Below are 13057 nucleotides of genomic sequence, written 5' to 3' on the forward strand. Positions count from 1 at the left end.
CTTTATCGCCCTTTGTAACTGGTTAAGTGATGTGTGCTTATACATTTTGTTCCTGGCTGCATACGTGTGGAGCTGTGCGTTTAACCACAGAGCTATCCACCTAAACTGGAATAATTGGAGTAATTTGACGTTCTGAGAAATAATAACTAATCCTGTTTCTATTTAGTATCACGGACTGCTTTTGCATTAAAAGGTGAATTTTTAAATCATCTTTTTCTACGAGAATACTCCGAAGCATCTAGAGGAATTTTATTCAAGTTTATCAAAATGTGGGATGATAAACTAACCCAGAAAGACCTTACACTAATAAATCTAATATCAGTATCGACAAATGTACACTTTATTTTGGCATTTTCTTCCTTTTCAATGCCATCTACTCTCATACTATACTCATGTTGGGCTTTCAATTGCAGCCTTTCCCAGAAAAGAAGACATTATTTAAAACACGCATTCACAAGTTACTTAGTTCTTCTGGTTTAAAAGATGCAATTAATATGTGCAGTTATTTGGTTTTGATTCATGGATCTTAGAAAACTGCTTATGTAAAGTATTCTGGCCTTTTAGAAATTATTTTGAAGGATATAGCTTCACTTCTAGTATTAACATTTTCTCATTATGTATGGGGACTGATCTGCCTCTGAATCCTTAATACATCCCATGATAGAAAAAAATATACAAGGCAAGATAGGAAGACTGACACTGCAGACGGCCACAGCTCTCTTAACTTCCCAACTGAAGGTGGCATCTTTGTCTTTTTTAGAAAAACAAATATTTGATGGATTTACAGAATAATTTAGCTATCCTACCACTTAAAGGTAGTTTAGTTTTACAATTAATAAAGATAATTTTAGAACTCTAAAAGTTCACGGCAAAATAAATATGATTTTAATTGCAAAAAGGGGAATAAAAAAGCATTCACTCTCCCCTTTAAGTTTATCAGATAAAGCTTTTTTAAAAAGAGAAAAAGAAGTAACTCCTTGTTTTCCTGGTTAGTTTGCACACGCTGTTGGCCGCAGGAAGCTCAGGGGTAACTAGCACAGGGCTTCACAATACTGTTGACATGAATGTACTTGAAGACCTACCACTAGTTTTTGAGAATCCACGTAAGTCTTTTAAGCAACGGAAATATTTTTCACAATTGTAAGCCAGTTTACAAGTACCCCAATACGGTGGCCCTCGGTCCGTTTCTACTACATAAGGTGAAAGTAGATTCTGACTATGCTAAGGAAACTGAGAAAAACAGTGAAAGCGCTCATCGGCCCTACCCCTGGGAGGGGCTTAACGCGGCAGCAAGTCTGGGTCACCGGCTGCCAGTCCCCACAGTTCAAGCTCTCAGATTCCCAGGGCTGTCACCACTCAGCTGAGACGTGAGAACAGCCCTGGTTTAAACACGGGCCCCGGGAAGACTGCCACCACACCGCGGCAGAGGTTGGGAGATGGCCACGCTTTCCCTACAGACTTCACGCCTCCTGCGTACTCCTGACACACACCACTTCTCCCAGTTGACAAAGCTGACGGAATGGACACTAAATTTTCATTTATAACATCCTCCAGCAAAAGCTCAATAGGTTACTCCTTTCGGTGCTCAAGGGAAACAAAAGGTTAGAAAGGGTGGGGCAGGACAGAATTGAGATTAACAAAGCAAGAACATCACAGGCTCCATGATAGCTTAGTTCTGACGTTACCGCTGAACAGAAGTCAGATCATAATAAATATATCCTGACATGCATTTAATCAAATGTTTATAGTCTCTGGAACAAACAAATGCTTTCTTTTAAAAAATAAAAATAATCCGTATTGATTATAGAAAAATACACTTTCTATCAGACAGTTCACATAGATTCTAAGTTCTTATTTGCTCCAGAAGCATGGAAATACGGTTCATGTTCTACTTTACTAAAAATGCTACTATGTAAAGGAAAATAAAACACTAAAATTGGAGAAAGACCTCCCACTACCATAACTCTTCTTAGATAGATGCTTTCGCTTTCCATATCATGCTACTTTATCTCATAAATGTGAATATTAACCATGATGAAAATTCTTCATCGCTTTCAAAATGACAGAAAATACAGGACTGGCATTTCAAAGTTCCAGCACTAGAACCAACAGTTTATCTTTCCAGAAAATGTATTCAGAAGGATTCTTTATCTCGGTAAGAGACTACCGGGTCAGTCTGGGGATAGTTATATCCCTACACACACTGTGACATTTCCTCCCATACCTGCTGACCGGCGCCATGGGTGACAACGGGAGTGGGGAGTGGGCTGACCCCTGAGAACACAGGCTGGGTTCCAAAGACCCCGAGAGCAGCTGTGCTGGGGGCAGCACCACAGGCAGCCAGAGGCCTCGGGAGGAGGTGCTGCCACATGGACTGAAACCACGCCTGGTCACGTCTTCTCACACTTGCGTCCCAGGAATGGCCTCCAGCCTGAGGGCACACGACTGCGGGGTCACCCAGCAAAGACCCAGCGACTCCACGGCACCCACTACACTCGTGGAGCAGAACCCCTGGCTTCTGCGTGCAGACAAGCCAACTCCGAGGCCTCGGCTGTGGGTTCTGGGTGAGGCCGAGGGAAAGTGGTGGACTGTATCCTCATTCTCGGTGACTGTTCGTCACTCACGCCTGTGGGTTCTTCCCGGGACCTCTCAACACGGACAAGTAACAATGCACATTACACACATACCAGAACACTGATGTCTCTGTTGTGATTTCCCTACCGAAAGCTCCCAACTTCTGTGGGGGCGTTTAACCTTATGCAAATGCTCTGCTATCCGGGATTAAAGACAAAACAGAATAGAGAAGTATATTCACTGAACTCTTCATCTATGAACATCTATGAACAATGTCGAGAGGGGGAAAGCTGAGGCTCTCTGCCCCTCCGTCCCCTCCATCCCAGAGGGCAGTGTGGAAAGGAGTTTCAGGCCACGCCGGCCCGAAGGCCCATCAAAGTCTTTGGAAACAAGATCAACAGACTCATGCGAGTCCCCTTCCTTCAAAAACGCACGGACAACCCACCGTATTTGAAGGGAAGATTTTATGCACCGTCACCCCAAATGACCAATCTCAAAGGTTATCTCAGATTTACACAGATGGAAATAGGACCATGATCATGAGAACCATGCAGTGACAGAGCACAAAGCCATGCGGCTTTATGACACGTGCACCTGGAGGCAAGCCTCCCCCTTCCGGGCATGTGCATCAGGACCCCAGGACGACAGCAAGGAATGAAAATCCAGACAAACGGCTGTAAGGAAATGCCCACAGCAGACACCGATACCTACTGTAGAGATTACATAAAAATTAAACACATGCCACCGTTAACAGTCTGTATCGAAGGAAAAGAATCACGCCCCCCCCCCAAGTTGGTGCCATTCAATAAATTTACAACACTAAGCTTTTAATAGAAAATTAGCCGCTTGATACTACGTGATAGGCCTAGGTCTTACTCATGTTCTCTTCATCTTCTACATCCATGGCAAAATACTTGTGTGGGTTTCTTGACCGGCGGAGACTGTTCCTGTCTGAAAGAGCAAGAAAATGACACTGAGTGAACCAGTCATACGAGGGAAGTCTCCTCTGTGGAAAAAATCGCAGAACAAGGACGGTTAGGTCTGCCCTCTGGACAGAACATTCCCCCACCTCTTCAGCATGGTACAGGACCCCCAGCGTCCCCCCAAGGATCCCGGCCAGGACTCTGCTGTTGGGGGGGCGGGTACCATGGCAGGGAAGATTTCGGGCCACGCTGCGGAGGACGGCCTGGATTCCAGGGGTCAGGACCATGGAGAGCTCCGAACCAAGGGAAGGGTGACACACTTCAATCTCAGAAAGCCACCTCTCGTCAAGACAAACCCCAAACGGAACTCCCGCCCGTCTGCCACTTGATCTCTGTTCTGGGGAGACTTTGGTTTGGGTTATAAAATAAAGCTGTGGAAGAACACGCCACAGCATTCACCCTACTCCTCCCCTTCACCTGGAACGAGCAGCATCACATGGACGAAACTAAGAAGCACATGATTGTTCAAGTCGGATCTAATTTCTTAGCCGCGTACAACTTATTATTCTGTTGTCAGGAGAAACCACAAGAAATCCTCAAAGAACAATTATTGCAATTATATAATTATTAACAAATTTAAGAGTTTCCTCTTCCTAAATACCTTGGCTGTACTTTGCAGGACTGTACTAACATATGATCTGTAATAAAGAATCCCGTCAAATTGCCACTGAGGAAAAAGATCTGCAAGTTTTGTAGTCACATTTTTTTTTATAGAAATTAAATTTATATTATAAATCAGTTAAGAGGCAAATTTATTGCTTTTAAGAAAACGGTGACTAAAATGTGCTAAATCATGCCTATACCTTATACATCTCTCTCATATAACATATATGTAAAATAGTTTCCGTGACAATCATTTGTTAATGACATTAACTCCCACTGTATATCTGGTGAACAGACAGTTAAATGAGTTAAAAGTTAAATGAGTTTTTATTTAGACTCGTTTATTTAAGGAAGTGTTCCAGACAGTTTTTAAAGCATTAACATTTTATATTGATGAATTACTTCAACATAAATTTCTGAAAGTTTATTATATGAAAAGCACAGTACTGGGTATTACAAGAACCTAAAATGAATCAGACTGACTCTGCCATTGAGAAATTTAAGTAAAAATACTGTCTGGATAGCTGATTGTATTAAGGAGTAACTTTCAGTCATTTTAGGTGTGGAAATAGTGCTTAACTTTTACTGATGTATACTGAAATATTTACAGACGAAATGATACCTGGGGTTTATTATTATAAAATGATCCCATGTGGTGGGAAGAAGTAGATACGGATGAAACTGAGGGGCCACGGCTGGTGATGCTGGCGCTGCCTGATGGGCACTCGGGCTCACCACACAATTCTGTATCGGTGTGTGTTTTAATATTTCCACTAGGGAATAGTTTCAATGAAAGTAGTTTCCTTGAGGTCTGGAATGGGCACGAGTGCCAGGCCGCCCCATGCCCTCAGTGAGATGCAGGTGCTCCAAGGGTCCTCTCGGCCACGGTCAGGGCGTGTGATGGTTAAGCTGATCCTGGAGGAGAGGGGGTGGGACACACCGTGAAGACCATGCACAGGTATAGCATGCGGGAAGCACAGAGGCTGTGTGAGAAAGGCACTCAGAAGGCGCTTCTGAGAAGCTCAGTTATCAGTTCTGGAAGCAACCACTCAAGCTGTCCAGAGCACTGTGTTCTTACTGGCTGAGAGCTGGCTTCAGAGCAGGCAAAAGGGCTCGTGTGGTGGGAAGACGGAGGGCACGTCCCCCGTTTAGCCCAATTGAAAACCCCGGATGGCACAGACACAACAAGCACGAGGAGGCTCGGGAGGGCGGAGGGGAGGCGGCAGAGCAGCAGGGGACCTGGGGACGGTGTGGCGGTGAGTCCCTTACGTCTTCTTTTTGCATCATTATCCCAGGCTTGGAGCTGAAGAAGCCGGCAGCCTGGAAACACCAATGGGCAGACCAAAACACCCAACGAGAACTGTCTCTCTGGCCAAGGGACCAGGAGAGGACCTCCCAGCAGGACAGGAACCTGACAGACCAAACTGCCCTATTCAGCCAGACCCCAGCCTCCCATCCAGCAAGGACATGGGGTGGGGGAGCCTCGCGTCTCATTCTCTCTGGGCTGTGATGACCCCCTCCCCCCTCGCCCCCTCCCGGCAATGCAGAGTCAGGGAGAACAGGCGGAGAGCCTGGACCTCCACCCCACCTGGCGGTACCCAGGCGCCTGCTCCCTCCCCACTGCGGGTGTCACAGGAGGCCACCACCCAGCAGTGCCAGTGGAGGCCAGGGAACCTGGACGTGCACCCCCGTCCGGCAGCGATGAGGTGGCGTCTCCCCTCCCCAACAGAGGGCCGTGAGAGAAAGCCAGCTGAAGCAGAGGTCCAAGTGAGACTCAGGTTCTTGTAACATAATATGTCCAGGTTCCAATCAAAAATCACTCATCACACTGAGAGCCAGGAAGATCTCAAACCGAATGGAAAAAGACAACTGATGCCGACCCAGAGACATCAGCATTATCTGAGAAAATTTTAAAGCAGCCACCATAAAAAAGAAGCGGGAGGAATCAGTAACTGATCTCAACACCGCCTATGAAGTCCGAGCCATCAAGACAGACAGGCAGACCACACAGAACAAAACAGAAGACCCAGAGACAGGCCCCCACAGAACACCCGCTCATTGTTGACAAAGGTGCACAAGCAACGCAATGAAGGAAGGACAGCCTTGTCAACAGACAGTGCTGGGCAGCCGGGCACCTAGAGCTCACACCCCACACACACATTCACCTGGAATGGACCATGGGCTTATTAAACGTAAAGCATGAAACTACAAGGCGTTTACAAGAATCATAGGAGGACATCCGTGGGATCCAGGACTCGGCAAAGAGTGTGCAGATTACCCACTAAGAGCACAATCCACAAAAGGAAAAAATGATGAACTGGAACCCATCGGAATTAAAAACCTTTTGCTCTGCTAAAGACCCTGTTACGAAGATGAGAAGACAAGCTATGGACTGTGAGCAAATATCTAAAAACCACGTCAACAAACAAAACATACAAGAAACTCAACGATAAAACACACGCTCCCATTAGAAAGAGACATTTCACCAAAGAATGCACACAGATGGATGTTCCCGCGGGAAATGATGGCCATCCTCATTAGTCACTAGGGAAATGGGACTTAAAAGCACGTGAGATTCCACCACACACCTACGAGAACGGCTAAAATAATGACAACCCAAGGGCCAGCGAGGATGGGGAGAAACTGGATCACTCACATGCCGCTGGTGGGGATGTAAAATGGTGCAGCCACTCTGGGAACCAGTCTCGTGGTTTCTTAAAACTAAACATGGGCATTTATTCCAGAGAAATGAAGACTTACGTTCACATAGAAAACGTACACAGGAATGTTGATAGCAACTTTATTCACAACAGCCCCAAACCGGAGACAACCCAGTGCCCTTCAGCAGGTGACTGGCCGAACACACTGTAGACCATGGAGCACCACGCGACAGTGAAAAGCAACAAACTATTGACACACGCGGTAACCTGGATGGATCTCCAGAGAATCGGGCTGAGTGAAAAAGCCAATCCCAAAGGTTACATACATTACACCCATGTATACAAAGGTGATCCTCGAGCAACACGGGTTTGAACTGCATGGGTCACTGAGACACAGATTTTTTTTCACTAAGCACGACCTGCCCCACTGCATGGCCTGAGGTTGGCCGAGTCCAAGGATGAGGACGCAGAGGGCCGACTATAAGTTACACGGGTTTCCGACTGCACCTCGCGTCGGCACCCCAACCCCTGTGCTGTTCAAGGTCAACTGTATAACATTCTTGAAACGAGAAAACGGTAGAAATGGAGAGCAGAGTAGTGGTTGCGGGTGGGGAGGCACCCCGGCTGTGACAGCGCGCTGTGTAAAGGGAACACCGCTCTCCCCGTATTGCTTCTTACAGCTACACGTGAATGTATGTTCTCTCAAAATAAAAAGGTCAATTTAAAAGCAGGCAGAAGGCACACAATACAGTGGCCGGTGCACTGAGAGGCTGGCTTCCCTGGAGGTCTGGGACGAGGAGGCCATGCCTGCCGTGACAGTGACAGGGAGTTTGGGCACAGGAGAACCCTGCGCCACCAAAGCTCACCTGGTTTGTAGGACATGCCTCGTTTTCCTGCTCTTTCATATTAAAGTTCTAAAAAAGGACAGGGAAAATGTCTCACAGTAGAAAATAATCAGGCTGTGCACAGTGCGGGTGGGTACGTGTACATTAAAAGTGGAAGCCAGACACATATATACAATGGAATATTACTCAGCCATAAAAAGAAACAAAACTGAGCTATTTGTAATGAGGTGGATGGATACAGAGTGAGGTAAGTCAGAAAGAGAAAGACAAATACCATATGCTAACACATATATATGGAATTTAAGAGAAAAAATGTCATGAAGAACCTAGGGGTAAGACGGGAATAAAGACACAGACCTACTAGAGAATGGACTTGAGGACACGGGGAGGGGGAAGGGTGAGCTGTGACAAAGCGAGAGAGAGGCATGGACATATATACACTACCAAACGTAAGGTAGATAGCTAGTGGGAAGCAGCCGCATAGCACAGGGAGATCAGCTCGGTGCTTTGTGACCGCCTGGAGGGGTGGGATAGGGAGGGTGGGAGACGCAAGAGGGAAGAGATGTGGGAACATATGTATATGTATAACTGATTCACTTTGTTATAAAGCAGAAACTAACACACCATTGTAAAGCAATTATACTCCAATAAAGATGTTAAAAAAAGAAAAGAAGAAGAGTGGAAGGCAGAAATCTCTTGCAGAGCAGAAGCCAATATTTTCAGCTTCTACAAATGCCAACTCTCGTACCGAAGGTTATAAAACAAAGCAAAATAGCAAATGCAAGCACTTCAGAGCATTTTACGTAACCATTTTTCTTTCATTCTGGAAAGTACCTCATATGGCCTGGACTACAAACACATAAGAATGAAAACCCCATCCAAAATCGCATACGGAACAAAATTCCAGGAGCGGCCAGGTAAAGGAAAGCTTTACTTGACAGCAGTATTCGAATGCCTTCTTCATTTTTCAGGGTCCCGTAAGCATTAAGAAGTGGAACTGGGCGGGCAGGGAGGCGTGAAAAGACCATTAAACCTGGCATCGAAAGACCTGGGACTTAAGTTTAACTTGATTCCAGTTATAATTTCAACTTTTCTTTTTGTAAATAGAACTAGAAAAGCGGATCTTATGTGGAAAAATCATCAGGTTTGAATAGTCAAGAAAACTCTGAACTAAGGAGCAGTTAGGTGGGGCTGGTCCTCCCAGACTGGAAAGGATGGAGCACCAGCATGCAAAGCACGCCCGCGGCTCATGGACTGTGGAGCAGGGAGACGGACTCAGGACACAGCAGCTTCCCACACCACTGACCAACGCGCTTGCTAACACGTGGGCCTGGAAAGGGGTAAACCCCGGAGGAAGAGGAAGATGGACCCACCAGTGCCACTCGGTCAGTGTCGGTTTTGGTTGCCCGTGGGTTCGCGTCTGACTTCCAATAACATGATCCGATTGGCAATGCTTTATTTTCTAAGTGGGTGGTGGGTAAGTGGTCATCTGTTGTGTGATTCCTTACACACTGTAGATGTTCATGATGTAAGCCAAGGTGTAGATATATATGTAAAATATAACATTCCTATCCGCTTCTGACAGCACCCTTATCCTCACTGTGGAAACGTCAACCTGCACACATTCCTCCCCTTCCCTTGGTGAAAAAAAAGGTTTTCTGGAATAAAACACAGAGAACATAACTTATTAACATTCAGGATGCATCAGAACATGAATTCTCTATTGTGCTGGTGAAAAATGCTATCTTTAGGAATTCACTAAAAATTTATAGATTAAAAAATGTTTAAGACAAGCAGTAACTTGACAAAAATTACCGGCAATTATTACTGGGTTTTATCCATGTTACTCTCCGAACAGGATGGTTTTGAGAAAAGTTTTACATATTCTTAATGACTGTGAAGGGTTTCAGTTTTAATAGCCATACACTACAAATTTTTAAAGAGCGAAGTGTTAAAATGAAGATTCTTCATGTTAATTCTCTACTATAAATCAAGCAACTTGCTAAAGGCTAGACTAATTTCGCAGCTATAGCAAAAAACTCAATGATGATTTTATTCTTTATTTAACAAAGGTAACTGAAGTATAAAATTCTTACATAATTTGAAGAAAAATCTGAAATTCAACAACTTAATCGTGCATGTTTAGAGAATGCATTCGTGATTTGTATTTTGCTTCCAATATTTTGCTTTCTAAACTAACTAATATCATTAAAATATTCAAAACATTCAATTTATAATATTTTACAAAGAAATAGTTTCCTTCCTAGGAAACCATCCAAATAATAGATGTTCAGTTATCCTTTAGAGATTTTCTACACACTGAACTAGATACAGCAGACTCTGCATAGCAAATAAGGTTCAAGCATTACTTTTAAAACACATGTTTTTTTCTAGTGACATGCAACATGGAATAATTAAAATAACCATAGTAATCAACAAAAAAACTCTTGGAACTAATAAGCAATTACAGAAAGGTTGCAGAATACAAGGCTAATATACAAAAGTCAATTGCTTTCCTACATGCAAGCAATGAACTGGAATTTGACATAAAAAACACAACACCATTTACTTTAGAACCCCCCCAAATGAAATACTTAGGTATAAATTTAACAAAATATGTACAAGATCTATATGAGGAAAAGTGCAAAACTCTGATGAAAGAAATCAAAGAACTAAATAAATGGAGAGAAAATCCATATACATGGATAGAAAGACTCAATAATGCTGATTTGGGCTCTTCCCAACTCGATCTACAGATTCAATGCAATCCCAATCAAAATCCCAGCAAGGTATTTTGTGGAAATCAACTAACTGATTCCAGTGTTTACATGAAGAGGCAAAGACCCAGAGCAGCCAACACAATATTGAAGGAGAAGAACAAATTTGGAGGACTGACAGTATCTGACTTCAAGACTTACTATAAAGCTGTGGTAATCAGGACAGTGTGGTATTGGTGAAAGAAGAGCTAAATAGATCAGTGGGACAGAACAGAGAGCCCAGAAGCACACCCACATAAATACTGTCAACTGTTCCTTGACAAAGGAGCTAAGGCAATATAACAGGGCAGACAGTCTCTTCAACAAATGGTGCTGGAACAACTGGTCATCCACATGCAAAAAAATGAGTCTAGACACAGATCTTACAAACTACACAAAAATTAACTCAAAATGGATCACAGACCTAAATGTAAAATGTAAAACTCCTAGAAGATAACATAGGAGAAAACCTAGATGACCTTGGGTTTGGCAATGACTTTTTAGATACAACATCATAGGCAAGATCCATGAAAAAAAAGAATCGCTAAGCTGGACTTTATTAAAATTAAAAAGGCCTGTTCTGTGAAAAACAATGTCAAGAGAACAAGAAGACAAGCCACAGACAGGGAGAAAGTTGTTGCAAAAGAAATAGCTGATAAAGGACTGTTATCCAAAACATACAAAGAACTCTTAAAACTCAACAATGAGAAGACAACGACTTGATTAAAAAATAGGCCAAAGACCTGAACGGACACCACACCAAGGAAGATACACACATGGCAGATAAGGTGCTTCACGTCGGCTGTCATCAGGGAAACGAAACTTAAAACAACAGTCAGATGCCCCTACACACCTATTAGAATGGTGAAAATCTAGAACACAGACAACAGCAAACGCTGGCAAGATTGCAGAGCAACAGGAACCCTCATCCCTGCTGGTGGGAACGCAGATGGTGTGGCTGCTTTGGAAGACAGTCTGGCCGTTTCTTACAAAACTAAACAGACTCTTACCATAGGATCCCACAATCGCTTTCCTTGGTATTTACCTAAAGGAGCTGAAAACTTATGTCCACACAAAAACCTGCCTGTGGGTATTTATAGCAGCTTTATCCACAGCTGACAAAACCTGGAAGCAACCACGCTGTCCTTCAGTAGGTGAACACATAGACTGTGGCCCATCCAGACAATGGAATAGTGTTCAGAGCTAAAGAGAAATGAGCTATCAAGTCAAGAAAAGCCATGCAGGAAACTTGAATGCATGTTCCTAAGTGAAAGAAGCCAATCTGAAAAGGCTACAGACTGTATGATTCCAGCCATATGACATCCTGGAAAAGGCACAACTGTGGAGACAGTAAAAAGATCAGTGGCTGCCATGGGGTGGGAAGAGGGGAGGGATGCATAGGTGGAGCGCAGACGTTGTTTAGAGCAGTAGGACATTATTGTGAAGATTAATAAACAGAAACTCCATTATTTTTATAACCACACTCTGTCCTTCGAGATGAATGAAGAGAAACAACACATTTGAAATATGGTCCATGCTTGCTCTGTTCATCACGGCCTAATTAAAATCCGTTTCTCTGAAAATTATACTTTATTTTCTGGGATGAAAGGGAAAAAGAGGATACTGTGAGCTGTACTTTCAATATGAACACTAATAATTACGCTAAGAATAGGCGCTGTTAAGATTTGATCCAATTCCCACAGTATTTCAAGTACATTCCACAAATCTAACTCCACACATTTGCTTTAGAATCTCAACTGTCAAACTAGGGTGACTCTGCCCATCCCTGGAACACACCCCCAGCTGAAGGAGCTCCTTCCCAAGGAGCATGGCCCCCATTTGTGCTGGGAAGCCCATCTGTACAAGTGCAATGAAATGTACCCACACATCTGTCACAAGAGATTCTGGGAGCCCTGGGCCTTCCATCCATAACTGCTGTCCACCAGGGGTCAGCAACTGCCCTCACTTGCGCCCTCTCCTGGCAGACACAGTGTCTCCCACTCTTGCCAGAGATCGGTTAAGATCCCTTCCTTCCTGATATACACAGCACAGCAGCAGTGCATCCCAGAAATCCCCTCCTCACCCATCAAATGGTGCTTCAGGTGGCCCATTCCAGAGTGAACTCCAGGCCTGAAAGCTGAAGCTACCCCTCTGCCACTGCCATCCTGTCACCCACACCTGTCCCATGGGTGCCCAAATCCCTGGTGCTGGCACACAGAAGGTTCTAATGGCTACTTATTGCATGAATGGATGGATGGATGGATGGGTGGACTGGATGAATGGGTGGGTGGGTGGAAGAGTGGGTGGATTGGATGAATGAGTGAATGGGTGGGTGAATGAATGGATGAATAGACGGGTGGATGAATAGATGGGTGGATGAATGGATGAACAGATGGGTGGATGAATGGATGGGTGGGTGGATGAACAGATGAATGGGTGGATTGGTGAATGGCTAGGTGGATGGATGGATGGATGGATGCATGCATGGATGGATGGATGGATGGGTGGGTAGATGGGTGGGTGGGTAAATGGCTAGGTGGATGGATGGATGGGTGGATGAACAGATGAATGGGTGGGTGGGTGAATGGCTAGGTGGGTGGATGGGTGGGTGGGTGGGTGGATGGGTGGGTGGGTGG

At 44.4% G+C, this 13057-nt stretch overlaps 1 protein-coding gene across 6 annotated transcripts in view; it reads right to left on the bottom strand.

Annotated features, from left to right (window-relative positions):
* ADARB1 (adenosine deaminase RNA specific B1) overlaps positions 1–13057 on the bottom strand; it is a 113552-nt gene that overhangs the window by 35051 nt on the left and 65444 nt on the right. For all 6 annotated transcript variants that reach the window (XR_003792365.1, XM_029214714.1, XM_029214713.1 and 3 more), the window contains one exon: positions 3451–3525. Coding sequence is in view for 5 of the 6 variants with exons in the window: in XM_029214714.1 (XP_029070547.1) it covers positions 3451–3478 (28 nt within the window). In the remaining variant the exon portion in view is untranslated. The remainder of the gene's footprint in view (positions 1–3450; positions 3526–13057) is intronic.

Source organism: Monodon monoceros, unplaced genomic scaffold (genome assembly GCF_005190385.1).
Source record: "Monodon monoceros isolate NGI ecotype Baffin Bay Population unplaced genomic scaffold, NGI_Narwhal_1 Super_Scaffold_11, whole genome shotgun sequence".
In the NCBI taxonomy this organism is placed as follows: Eukaryota; Metazoa; Chordata; class Mammalia; order Artiodactyla; family Monodontidae; genus Monodon; species Monodon monoceros.